This window comes from Juglans regia, chromosome 11 (assembly GCF_001411555.2).
Source record: "Juglans regia cultivar Chandler chromosome 11, Walnut 2.0, whole genome shotgun sequence".
Taxonomy (NCBI): domain Eukaryota; kingdom Viridiplantae; phylum Streptophyta; class Magnoliopsida; order Fagales; family Juglandaceae; genus Juglans; species Juglans regia.
In genome coordinates this window covers 23,619,846-23,633,519 of record NC_049911.1, presented here as the reverse complement: position 1 = coordinate 23,633,519, position 13,674 = coordinate 23,619,846, and the positions used below count along the sequence as shown (strand labels likewise).

The window sequence follows — 13,674 nt, the reverse complement described above, 5'->3', positions numbered from 1 at the left end:
TGAGTATAACAATAGATATTAACGTCGTTTTTTATTTGTGAGAATGGTATTGTATGTGTACCCCTTATTGATGGCAACAGTGGAGATTTGTTTAGTATTGTACGTGTGCTTGGTTTAGTTTTTGTGAGAATCATATTGCTGGGAATTATGGAGATTTGTTGCATGTAAATTAAATTTGATCATCTTGTGAATGGAGGATTGCACTACTGCTTCTAGATGACATTAGATTCTTGGCCAATAGTTGATGTTGATACAAGTGGTTAGGAGAAACACATTTTTGAGTGATTTTACTTATATGTGATTTATTTATTTGGGTTGTTCTATTGCTTAATATCATTTATTCATTTTTCCATTTTTGTCTCATGTAAAAAGTGTTGATTGATTGTGGTTTTCTGATCTCGACAAACCTCAATAATTCTGCTACAAAGTGAGAAAGGTGGTTAATAATTAGGCACCTCAAGTCACTGAGACTCATGGTAATTTCTTTAGAGAAGTATATTTTGTGCCTCCAAATTGTTAAACATTTTTCTATTTACATTTCAAGCTACCACGTTTTGGTAATTAATACAATTGGTTTAGTTTTTTTTTCTTTCTTTCTTCAACATTCGTTTAGATCTTTTTTCTTCTTTCAGACCGTTGTGTAGTGCTTATACATGCCCAAAATACACCTTTCAAGTAAGCCGGTACCCAGAATGATCTCTCAGTGCACAATCCTTGCAGTCATGCATTATCACCAAGGTCATACTTCTGAATTAATTCCCCTTCACTTGTCCTCAAATTTTGTGCAAGTATGCAAATCATATAGGGCACTCTGAATGGCAGTCTTCAACCCTGCATTCAATTAGGAGTGGGATCCCAATTCCTCAGGCAGTTTTCGCATTATATGTCATAGACAATATCTATAGCGAGTTTCTGGGAATACCATCGAAATAGCACTCTTCATTGCCCGGTCTTGGTCTGTTATGATTGCTTTTGGAGCCCAACCATTCATACAGTCCAACCATGCTTTGAACAATCACACAAAAGTACTTGTGCTATCGCTTGAAATCAAGCCAGCCCCTGACAGTATGGACTTGCCATGATGGCTTACCCTAACAAATGGAGCAAAAGACATATCGTACATATTTGTTAGGTATGTCGTATCGAAGGTGATCGCATCTCTGAAATACTCATACACGGCTCAACTATGTGTGTCAGCCCAGAACACATTTCTAAGTCGCGACTCGTCATTCACATCCATCACAGAAACAAAGCCATCATTCATCTTCCTCGTCCTCTTAAAGTAATCACTAAGTGTTTCGCCACCTCATTTACCCAGCCTCAAGCATATGACTTTGTCAATAAAATTTCAACAATCTTTCTTTTGAAATTCAAGATTCTCTAACCCCACTTCCCCCGCATCAACAACAAGTGCTCCAAAATTGTTGATCATTTGAATAGCTACTTTGTCATTCAAATTTAGCATTCTTTGACTACTATATTCATCTAAACACTTGTGACTTCTAGAAAATCTAGATTTTTGTGGGCTGATAGTACTAAGATTGTGAAAATTCTCAACAGTGGTCAAAACCCATACACCCTTTTTGTCTAAGTGAGCATTTATCTTTGCCTTACAGTCCGTTTTAATTGTTGGTCGTGTCTTCGAGATATTACTATGACTCAGATGGTACTTGCTGCCACGTGCATACCCAATTGTCACATACTTCGCTTTCCCATATGCATCTCTCTTCATCCTTTGTGTGATAACACCAAAACCTTGTTGCTTGGCATATCGCTTATAATATGTTAGAAGCTCTTTATTAGTGGCGAACACCATACAAGGTTTTTGCTTTTTAACTCGTTCATCACCATCCGATACTTCATTAGTTCCCTCGGCCTCTACCTCTTTATTTATGTTCGACGAAGTTTCTAAAAATGAGAGTGTATGTTTCATATTAGAATTTATATTATAACACTAGATGTTTACTAATTGGGTTGAAAGTCTAATATTGTTAGTTAGGTGACAACTCAAATCAGTCGTGTGTAATGTATCTCCAAAATTCTTTTAACTTTCAGCATCCAATGGCAATGACAAAGTTGATGATTCACTTGCTAGTTGGGGAGTCTTTTTAGATCTTGTTGACTCCTCCGGATTACTCAACGATGTCATTGATGGAGGCTGTAATGAGGCACGATGTTCAAATAAATTCAATGCATATAAGAAAAAAAAAACTAAAAAAGTTTAAAACGAATATACTTGGTAGGTATGTTGAACTCGTGTGGACTCCTCCGGATTACTCAACTGGGGGTAGGGAATCGTTGGTCCAAAATGTGGCATCGACGGAAGCTGTAGTTAGGCACAGTGTTAAAACGTCTCAAATGCATATAAGAAAAAAAAAAACTAAAAAAGTTTAAAAAGAATCTACCTGGCTACCCCAGGCTCATGTATATGGACTTGGATATGCATTTTGAGGCATGATAAATGGTGGGTAGTATGTGTTTCCTGGACCATAATATCCCTATAATACACAAACAAAAAATACATTTACTAATTGGCAATCTTGGACACAACGACATTTCCAAATGACCAATATGTTTCATACCTGAGTCGATGAAATCGATGTAGAAGGCATAGGTGGTGTTTCATTTTCCACTTTGTCCATTCCGTTATTCAACTGAGTTTTTAGAACAAAGTTACTAAACAGAAAGGCATAAATCATTCCACAATTGAGTATGCTAAAGCATGATGGTTAAATATAAATCTTCAACTTAAATCCAGAATTTAAATACTTCATTTTAAAAGCATCGTGACTAAATACTTCAACTTTTTTGGCCCCACCCACAATTACAAAACTTGCCTTGATCTACTTCTCTCTTGGAGTGCTTATAGTTGGTGACAACATGATTTATTATATTGGACTCTTATACCTCTCTGCCTCTACTTACTCCTTCATATGTGCAACCTAATTGGCTTTGAATGCAATTTTCTCATACTTCATCAACTCTCAGAAGTTCACTGCTTTGATTTTTAACTTTGTGTTGTCCTCTCAGAAGTTCCCACTCTTAGAGCAACAAAAATCCAAGAATGCATTTCAAAAAATCTAAATTTAGAAGCAAACTGGAGATATGGAAATTAAATTGTTACCCAACTAAAAAAAAAAAACATGGTACCCAACTCAAACTAATATTCTACATACAACTATGATCATTCAATTTTGGACTTGAATCCAAAAAAAAAAAAATTAGTCCCCACTCTTACACAGCGCATTAAAACAAATTACCCTACGCTAACACCCCAAGTCCCAAGTTCCCAAACAAATTGAGAAATGAAACTTATCAAATATATAAACAAAAGCGTGAAAATTAATGTAATGAACTTGCAATAGCCAATTCCAATGCTTACATTTTACATGATGATTATACAAAAGGGGGAAAACAAAAAAGCTAAACAAAATATGCACCGAGTAATAAGTCAAAGACGTCACAGTTAATAAAATTCAATAGAAAGTAGACAAAAAAAAAAGCAAAAAAAAAAAAAAAAACTTTATCTACTGTGATTTTTGGTGCTTCGATTTTCTTTGGAAGTTTGAGTTGATAGAGGGCAATAATTCTCTCAAATGAGAGCCCCATGTAGAATCGAACAACAAATACTGATCTGGAAGCCTATAACCATCATTCGTCTTCAATCATGGACGTGAGCTGAATGCCTGTGTGAGTTGAAATAAAAATAGAAAACAGGGCATAAGAAAGAGATTTCAGGGCCTAAGAAAGAGATTACAGGACATAAGAACAACAGGAAAAAAAATTTAGGAATAAAAAAGACAAAAAAATAAAACCGTGTGAGGTTGAACATGGATGCGAGTTGAATGAGGTGGATCGGTTGTGGCTAGGTTCTCATCGGTCGATCGTTCTCGTCGACGGTCCCAGACAATGGCGGAGGAAGAAGGGGGAGGGAAAAAAAAAATTCAAAAGCCACCCACATCAGATTTGGGTATTTACTATTTAGGATCTCTCTAAAACGTCTAAAACGCTCGTTTAAAAAATAAAAAACCACCAATTTCATGTGGTGTATGTGGGAAGGGGGAAACACTTCGTGCCAACAAAGAGGCCACGGGGAGGGAAAGCATGTACGAGAAGGGGGATGGGGAGTAGCCTTTCGGGCAGTTTTTCATTTCTTAAAGTGTGGATTTTTTGGTCTTTTCCACCATGCTAGCATGGCAGGTATTGTTGGTGTGTTAAAATTAAGGCTGACGAATAGATTTTCTCTCCCCAAAAGGCATGCATTATTTCAATTCATAGCACATTTTTATTTAAATATTGACAACCGAACCAACACATTGAACAATAACAATAGTTTGCATTATTTTTTACTTAATACTAAATATTTTAATTATTTCTAAGTCTAAAAACCAATATATTATTTATCCAAAAAAAAAAGAGCAAGAGAAATTGTGATGCCATGCATGGGCAGCGCAATTTTGATGAAGCCCATCGATTTTTATAATTTTTATGGATTAAATTTTGTTACTTAATTTAATGTATTTAATAGGTTAATTAAGATTTCTTGTACAATTAAGAGAAATATATAATAAAGTTAGAAAATAATTATAGTTTAACTCTTTACATGCATCTAAAATTTGGCGAACCAGCATTTATCAATAACAAAGATTTCATACAGTTGTCGAGATAGTACTATTCATGTGAAGTAAAAGAAAAAGAAGTAATACATGTTTCTCCAAGGTTAACTAAACCATCTACCATTCCAATATCTTCTCTCTCTCTCTCTCTATATATATATATATGCTCAATATTAAATCTTAGAAATTTGTTAAACTCATGTATATCTTCCCGAAAACCCACATACCAGCAAGATTAATGGCTTTTCATTTTTTTTATATACACCAGTTAACTACCAACAAAGCATCTAATTCATAGTTGGTAACATAAAGAGAGGGCATGCAGCTTTGACAGCAGAAAGTTATGCAAAAACATTTGTAGAAATTCTAAATAAATAGAAATGCCATGTATGAAGTGACAATAGTGATCACAAAGAATCTCACCACAACCAGCAGATCCGAGGTTGCCCTTAGAGACTCCGTCAATGTTGAGTTTTATTTTAACGGTACCGTATTAGGAGGATTAACCAACGAACCAATTTGAGCTTTTGTGTTTAAATCTTCAATAAACGGATTTTCAAATGATCTAATATTAATGTAGACATAGCAACATGGTCCATGTCTCGTAGTACTTATATATATATATCCCAAGGTTGATCAAAGGGTTGAGATGCCAAGGATTTGAGAGAAATTAAGGAGACCAAACAGATACAGCAATGAAACAATCATTAACTATACGTACGCATTCTAACGGAAGATTAATGATGCAACGTCAGTAGACTCAGTACGAGTAGTACTACGTACTCTAGCTTCTTTTTCATCATTGAGCATACCGGAGGCGCCATATAATGAATGCATGCACTGGGACTGAAAACATAGACACTTATTAAAAGAACATTGTCTTATAAACTTTAAGAAAATATATCAAAATGAGATATTTGGAACGAATAATTAATCATAGATATAGTCATAAGTTGCAAGTCACGTGTATTTTTTTTTTTTTAAATAAATTTATTATTAAAAAAATTAAAATTTTCATGTAAATTCTATATATATATATATATATTAAAGAATTAAGTGCGGGACACTTGCAAATTCTATATTAATTACAAATATCATTTCATTCGTCTGATCCATGAAGCTAGCTAGGGAAGATATTAGCAGTAGAGATGGACGGCGCTGATCATCGTCTTTCAAGATGTTATATATATATAGCGTATTGCTTGGGTCTAGAATCTAGATGAGTATATATTGATTGATCAACTGCCATGGCCTGATTTATATATATATAAGAATAGATATATATGATAATTGTAAGAAATTTTAAGGGCCAATATGCAGCAGAATATATTGTAAAGAGTACAATTGCGTGACATGATCAATTATGACTTGTTCATGTAAATATTAAAGGAATTAATTAATATCAAGTAGCTATAGCTAGAAATTAAGATAATTAACACATCTGGATCTTAAAACTAATTAGGATCTTCTAGTGATCTATCCATCTCATCATTATCATTATTCGCTGCTTTCATAAATGGAATACACATATTTGTAAGGACTCGTTCATCAGTGTTATATATGAGTATATATTGACACTCTTTCATCAAGAGATGTAACAATTAATATTTTATTTGTATGATCAAGAGATTTCACTTTTTATGAGTAGTTGTCTTTATCTCTATCACTGATCTTTATAATTAGAAAAATTATTTTCATCAGTCACTATTTATCACTCCACATGTTATGAAAAAGACTCCTACACTCGGTGAAAAACACCTTCATACTCTATGAAAAATAAACAAAAAACAAGAAAATAAATTTCCACATCATATGTGGGCCGGGATGTGTGATGTGAACAATTGTTGATTTGTAGCAAAACTCTTATAATTATACGTGTGTGTGACGTTTGTGTTTTGGAATAAATATCCATCTATATTATTATATGTGCGCCGGCCAGTACTCTAATTAATATATATAAGATCAACTACTAGACTTGTTATACAATAATAATATATTTCGCAATATTAACCCTTAATAATTTAATTAAACCCTCAAAATTACAAAGATCGACTAGTTAGTTAATCAATGGGCATGCATTGATCAGTAATATTAAGTTAAATGGGCGACTTTACGTACCTAACAAGCAATCTCAGATATATATGTTGTTTAAATTAAGGAGTAATTTTTGCTCTCCAAACTCTAGATGATCACTATATATAGGAACCACGTCACTCCACATGCACATGCATATGTAAAGTGCTTTAATTTCATGATTGGCACTTAATTAATTAATTAAGATGATCATGAATTAATGGGAATTGAACTGGAAAAACAGATTCTACCTTTGCTAATTTCAGACATTAATTGGATTAATCGATTATATATATATATACACAGGTGATCATTAGTACTAATTAATATCCTTGGAAGCATATAATAATTATATCATGCACGCATTCATTAAATGCAAGGATGCAGATAGAACAAATTAAAGAGTAGTACTAGTACCACTGCCCATTAATATTATTGAAATATATATATATTTATATGCATGATGATGAGTAAGATGCAAGAGGAGCAAATTAATTAAAAGCCAATTGAAGGAAGGAAGGAAGCTGGAAGCATATATATATATATATATAAAAGGCAGATAGCGTAGGCAGGGGTGGTGTATTGGTTGAAATAAACCGTTTAAATCATGTAACGGCTAGATAGCTGGTGGGCTCTCACATATGATCTCACGTACGTGCTAATTGCAACCAGGCCAGGCCAGTACGTACTTGATCTTTTAGAAAATTAAGGAATTTGGGATTGAACACCTACGTACGTATATTGAACAGACTCCGTTGGACTCCATTACTCTTCCTCCCTCCATCTTTACTACTATACAATCATGATCAGTTGCTTCACGTCACCAAATGTGGCTCCACCCGCTCTCTCATGATCTCTTTCCAAATTAAGCCATATCAATTGCGCCTGCGTCTCTCTTATGAAGAGATCAAACGTCGACGTACAGCTCAAGTGATTGGCCGGTTCGGTAGTTAATTTTATCGTTAATAACTTCATGACCCTTTTCGAAGCTGCATGCATCATGTGTATTATATATATGTTTTTAAGCAAACTCAAAAGATCAAATACCTCCCGATCACTTATTAGTAAATCTCGTGGAAAGCATGCACATGACCAATACTTTCCAGTTTTCCTACACAAGTTTAAGAATAATTGGTAGCAAATTGACATGTTTTTTGGTAACATATACAGCAGCTTATAATAGCGTGTAGGGTTCGGCTAGAGAGGCCCATTTGGTAAAATGGCTACCAAAAGTGGCTAGCTAGTGATGAAACTTCAAGATCGATAGGTTTCGGAGAACCAATGAATGCCAGAAATAAAACGCTCCAAAAATGGCCATAATTAATCATTAATGAGCTTCCCAGCTCATCATGATGATCTACTTCTACCCCCATAAAATTATCTTATCATAGTTTTTGCTTAACAGCTCAAAAAACCAAATAATATTTGTACCCAAAAGCAACTGATCATCTCTTGGCGTCCACCATCTTCTAAACCTTTCCATCTCATACCTATAAATACGTACGCACCCAATACCAAGACTCATGACAAGCAGCTAGCTGATATTTTGTACGTACGTGGTGCCGGCCTGATCCACAGCTAGCCTAGCTGATCGATCCCCTGCCGGACACCCTGGTCAAGAACCAAAAGGGTTGGCTTCCAAGCAAGAATGGCAACGATCCATGTTGATCATCACGTGATGTCTTTCGTTTTCGGCCTTCTTGGTACGTATAGCCCCTTTTTCTCCCGTTCTAAACATCTCGAGTTCTTATATACTAATTTCAAGGTCTCATGTCATTTTTGGTATCTCATTGTATGCAGGTAACATCGTGTCATTCCTCGTATATCTAGCCCCGGTGTAAGTTATAATATTTACTCTCCAAATGTATATGCATTTTTCAGCTATGAAGCCAATCGAATCATTAGTTTCCATTTTAATCGTTTGCTATTTAATTTGTCTGCCAGGCCAACCTTTTACAGGATATACAGGAAAAAATCAACACAAGGATTCCAATCGCTGCCTTATTCAGTAGCACTATTTAGCGCGATGCTGACGCTTTACTATGCCTTCCTGAAGAAGAATGCATTTATGCTCATCAACATCAACTCCATCGGCTGTGCCATTGAATCCATTTACCTTGTCTTGTTCATGATATATGCACCAGGGAGAGCTAGGGTAACGTACTTACAATTTAATCTTTCTTAATCTATTTTCTTTTTAATTAATAATTAGTTGCATGCAGCTAGTTTATTTTATTAACTTGATAAATCAAAATCTTTTGCTTTTTCCGCAGATATATACCGCAAAGCTGCTTATCTTGTTTAACGTAGTGCTTTTGGGCTTGATCATACTCTGCACATCCCTCATTCGAGAAGGTTCTCTGCGGCTCACAGCTGTTGGATGGACTTGTGCGATTTGTTCTGTTTGTGTTTTTGCTGCTCCTCTCAGTGTCATGGTAATTCATTGTTTTCGCACGTTGATCTAAAATCATATATACAAACTCTAAATATACAAGTCTCGTGCGTCATGCCCGTCTTTTATTAAAAAAATAGACATCACTATAAAAAGTGTGAAAAATTCACTTTTTTTTAAGTAAAGTTCAATTTTTTACAAGAGTCAGCTTGTACAAAGACTTGTACATTTTAGACTTGTAATAACATTATTTTATAATTATTAGACTTAGATTGTTGACCCTAGCTAGGTTTACATTTTATTGGGTAAGTAATTCTCTGTTTTTTTTTTTTTTTTCCATTTTCAGAGGCTGGTTATACAAACAAAGAGCGTGGAATTCATGCCATTTTCACTATCATTCTTCTTGACAATCTGTGCTACGATGTGGTTCTCCTATGGTCTATTAATAAAGGATCTCTTCATAGCGGTAAAGTTCGAGTATTTCCGGATCAATCCCCCTTTGTAGCTAGAAATTATTAAAACTAAGCAAATATAAAATTAATATATTTAATTGTATACTGCTTATAATCTTTACAAGTTTATGCGATCGACCGGCCTTTTTGTTCTGTTTTCAGACACCAAACATACTAGGTTTCATATTCGGGATGGCTCAGATGATACTGTACATCATTTACATGGATAGGCCGAAAGATCTAATCTTTCCAGAAATGAACATCCAATTAGATGTACCAAGTGGCCCTGCTACTACAGCAAATGAACATGAGCTCCAGTTGAGCACAACACAGACAACTGAGATTATTATCCATATTCAAACGGAAGACACAACACAGAATATTAGTATTATTGGAGGGTCAGGAGCCGGTACTACTGCACCTCCTATTGAGCCAAGTGATCATGAATCCAATAATAAATGAGACAAAGACGAACATGCAGCATGTCTTGTACGTCAAAGGAGATGATGATCAGATGCAGATTGAGGAAAGCAAGAGGTAGCTTGATCTAGCTAGTGCTCTTGAGAAGGAGTTGGATCGACACAAGGAAAAATAACAGCGTTGTTGTTTGGTTTTTTCCTTAAAAGAGTTTCATTAATATTGGTGTAGCCCAATAAATAGGAATAAATTAATGCATGCATGCGGGTGTATTTGTTGCAGATAAATAGACATGATCATATACACTTAATTTAGTATTCCATTTTTTGCATTTGTGTTGAAACTTAGATCAACTTCTTCATCATCAACTAATAATAATTAATAGTTTCTTTGAAGAAATTCGAAGGATGAAACTAAAATGATCAACCAAAAGACGAACTCAATATGATCAATTGCCAATTAATATTATATGAATTTCATGGCTATTAATCACAATTCCCTTTAATTTGTCGGTTACAATGAGATCTAAAATGAGAAATTGCATTCAGTTTATTACTTGTCCATATCAATCACTCAAGACTCTTCATCTACCAATCAATACCAAAAAGCTATAGAAAACAAAATACGGACATATACGATATTTCAGCTTTTAGTTTAATTAAATAAAACAGTTCTTCTTCTATCCGGAGTTGGTGTAAAGTTGGGTTGCACAGTAACGAATAGAAATATTACACATCTACTTTCCTTTAGTTTCTTAAATAAAAGCAGAAATATGACCTCTCTTTAATTGCTCAAGTGAAAGCACTGCATGGAAACATCATGAATGAAGGGTTTACGCCCAAATAGTTTTCTACATCCTTCCCAATACATCTAACCTTATAGTCACCACTGGATTCCTTACTTTGCACGAATATTATTTTTCTTGTCGATACTCCAAACTCATTTAGTGTTTCGATGAGTTTTTTCTAAACTTTTGTTAACCCCTCTATGTCTACGAAGAAAACTCGTCGTTTAGAGTAAGAAGCTCGTTGTTATGTTCATTTGTAAACTTGGTTACAATCCACCTATTCCCCTCCTTTTTTACACTTGTCAATGCATGTTTTACATCCAATTCTTATTTCAGCTGGCTCGAGAATTGATCTTTCTTTCATCTTATAACTTTGACGACAAAACCCTTCCCTTCAACAAATATATTCAACACCAACTAATGATATATCCACATTTGATAATCGAGTATGATTTGTTCAAATGGCAAATCCATTCGCCTTGCATATGCCTTGTAACAAGTGAGCGCATCTTCTACATCGTCAAAATAAAATAATCCACAGTTTCCTTCTGGCTTTCAGGCTTCCACAGAAGCCGAGGAGAAGTTAAAAAAGGTTGTGAAGATAGTAGAGCAGTTATAGAAGGAGCATTAAAAGTTGAAGCCGCAGAACACCACCACACCACCTGTCCAGTATGGGCAAGTGGAAGGAGATGCACACAGTGCATAAGGCATGAACAATGAAGTGCTGGAAAAGAAGAGGTTACATGACGAACTGCGTAATATCGTTAACAAGTATGAGGAGATGGCAAGAAGGATGGTAGGGTCCTCTTCCGTGGAACAGCTACTTAACCGAACTGACCTTCCCTACATCGAGGAAGTAATGACAGTACTCCTCTCACCCAAGTTTAAGGTTTCTTAGATCAACATGTATGATGGGTCGCAAAACCCTATAAATCACCTAGAGAACTTCAAAGTGCACATGAGTCTCCACGGCTTTCTCGGAGAGGTGGCTTTTCGGGCTTTCTCGTTAATGTTAAAGGGAATAGCACGAGGTTGGTTCGAGACTTTGCATCCAGGATCCATTAGCAGTTTGGAGTTAGCTAGGCAGTTCCTACCACAATTCATGATGAGAAGGAGGCGCTAAAGACCAGCCACCTATCTGCTCACCATCAAACAAAGAAAATGAGAGAGCCTGGAAGCATATCTAACCCGCTTCAACAGGAAGAAGTTGACCACAGATGATCAAGATGAAAAGATCACACTAGCTACCCTCCTCCTGGGGAGCATATGGCCTCGAAGCCCATTCATGATTGAGCTAGCCAAGAGGAACCCCTCCACCTTGAAGGAGTTCATGGATAAGGCATATGACTTTATCAATACTGAGGACACGTTGCAAGCTCTTTTGGAGCCTTGAAAACAGGAAGCGCAAAGTCGGAGACAAGGAACTCAAATGGCGCCAAAGACAAAAAGACCGGGCAAGGTCATCAAGATGGGAGGCTTGAACGATACTCCAATTGACAAGAACAAAGACACCGCCTCATCCACAATAATCTAAGTGTATAAGAAAACGACCAGGTGGCAAGGGAGGAAGCATGCCCACCGGCGAGAGGGCAGCGTTTTGTAAGTACCACCAGTCAGACACTCATTGGACAGAAGACTGTTCAATGTTGAAAAATAGGGTTGCCAGCCTAGCAGGAAGTAGGGAGCTTGAACAAATGTTGGCTGAGTATCTCAAGCCTATGAGAAGAGAAGGTCGTCAACGTGAACCCAGACGAAGTAGAAGTCCCAAACGACAAAAACCAAAGAGAGAGAGAGAGAAAGAACAGAGACACAACACCCCTCAGCCACATGATCGAGACCAAGCTCCTTTTGGGGAAATCCGCACGATAGCAAGAGGGTTCACCGGTGGGGGTGCAACAGTGTCCAGCAAAAAAGCTCATGCTCGCAAAGCAAGGTATCACGAGGTGTATATGGCATATAAGCCTCCAAAACACCTCAGACTAAATACCACCCCTACCATCTCATTCAGAGATGAAGACTGTTAAGGGGTCATGTGATACCCCATATGATATGGATAAGGGTAGATGGTGTATGGGATCCCACATTGCTTGAGAATGAGAAGTTCCTGCTCTTTAAAAGGTTCCAACAAGGCTCCAATTGTATCATCGACTAGTCCTTATGGAGTATAGGCCATGTAATTTGGGTCTTTTATTGGGGCGTTACAAATGGTATCAAAGCATATCTCAACCAGAAATGCGAGACTTGAGCCATGCCACCTACAATGGACAGGCCCGACGAGGACGTCAGGAATTTGAGGGGGGTAGATTGTGATACCCCATATGATATGGATAAGAGTAGGTGGTGTATAGGATCCCACATTATTTGGGAAGAAGAAGTTATTGCTCTTTATAAGATCCCAACAGTGCTCCAATTGTATCATTGACTAGTCTTTTTGGAATATAGACCATGTGGTTTGGACATTCTATTGGGGTATTTCAAGTCATGTTCCCCCACGACGACGCCTTGGTTGTCACCCTCCTAATAGGCAACTACACGACCAGGCAGGTCCTAGTTGACAACGGGAGCTCAATCAACATCTTATTTTGGGATACTTTCATTAGAATAGGCATTAACCCTGATAGGTTGTGCCCTTCACCATCTCCCCTGAATGGGTTCTCAGGAAAAGCTTTCCAACCCATGGGTGCCATCGCGCTACCAGTCGTAGTTGTCCAAGGTGCCCACATAGTTACCACAATGACGGATTTTTTGGTGGTCAAAGCTCCGTCGTCTTACAATGCCATATTAGGTAGACCAACCCTGAACGACTTAAAGATAGTCACCCCTATCTACCACTTAAAGATGAAATTCCAAACAGAAACAGGCATCGATGAGGTTCGTGGAGAACAACTCCTTGCGCGGAAATGTTATGTTCAGGAGCTGAAGGCAGAGGGCGCCTAG

The 13,674-nt window shown here is 36.7% G+C and overlaps 2 protein-coding genes across 2 annotated transcripts; both read left to right on the top strand.

Moving 5' to 3' along the window:
* The first annotated feature begins 8,235 nt into the window (after positions 1–8,235).
* On the top strand, positions 8,236–10,257 carry LOC108992134 (bidirectional sugar transporter NEC1-like). Its single transcript, XM_018966600.2, has 6 exons — positions 8,236–8,392; positions 8,490–8,526; positions 8,634–8,844; positions 8,963–9,124; positions 9,428–9,547; positions 9,696–10,257. The coding sequence occupies exons 1-6, from the start codon at positions 8,338–8,340 to the stop codon at positions 9,993–9,995; spliced, it is 885 nt and encodes a 294-aa protein (XP_018822145.1). The 5' UTR covers positions 8,236–8,337; the 3' UTR covers positions 9,996–10,257.
* Positions 10,258–12,308: 2,051 nt separating this feature from the next.
* Positions 12,309–13,674, top strand: LOC118343795. The gene is made up of 2 exons (XM_035682575.1): positions 12,309–12,680; positions 13,180–13,674. The coding sequence occupies exons 1-2, from the start codon at positions 12,309–12,311 to the stop codon at positions 13,672–13,674; spliced, it is 867 nt and encodes a 288-aa protein (XP_035538468.1).

What these genes read in the sequence shown, in the direction of transcription:
- LOC108992134 (XM_018966600.2), top strand. Translation starts at nt 8,338, where the DNA reads ATGGCAACGATCCATGTTGATCATCACGTGATGTCTTTCGTTTTCGGC. An exon ending in TTTCGTTTTCGGCCTTCTTG is followed by an intron (nt 8,393 to 8,489) that starts GTACGTATAGCC and finishes CATTGTATGCAG; the next exon opens with GTAACATCGTGTCATTCCTC. An exon ending in TAAAGGATCTCTTCATAGCG is followed by an intron (nt 9,548 to 9,695) that starts GTAAAGTTCGAG and finishes TTCTGTTTTCAG; the next exon opens with ACACCAAACATACTAGGTTT.
- LOC118343795 (XM_035682575.1), top strand. Translation starts at nt 12,309, where the DNA reads ATGCCCACCGGCGAGAGGGCAGCGTTTTGTAAGTACCACCAGTCAGAC. An exon ending in GCAAAGCAAGGTATCACGAG is followed by an intron (nt 12,681 to 13,179) that starts GTGTATATGGCA and finishes TTTGGAATATAG; the next exon opens with ACCATGTGGTTTGGACATTC.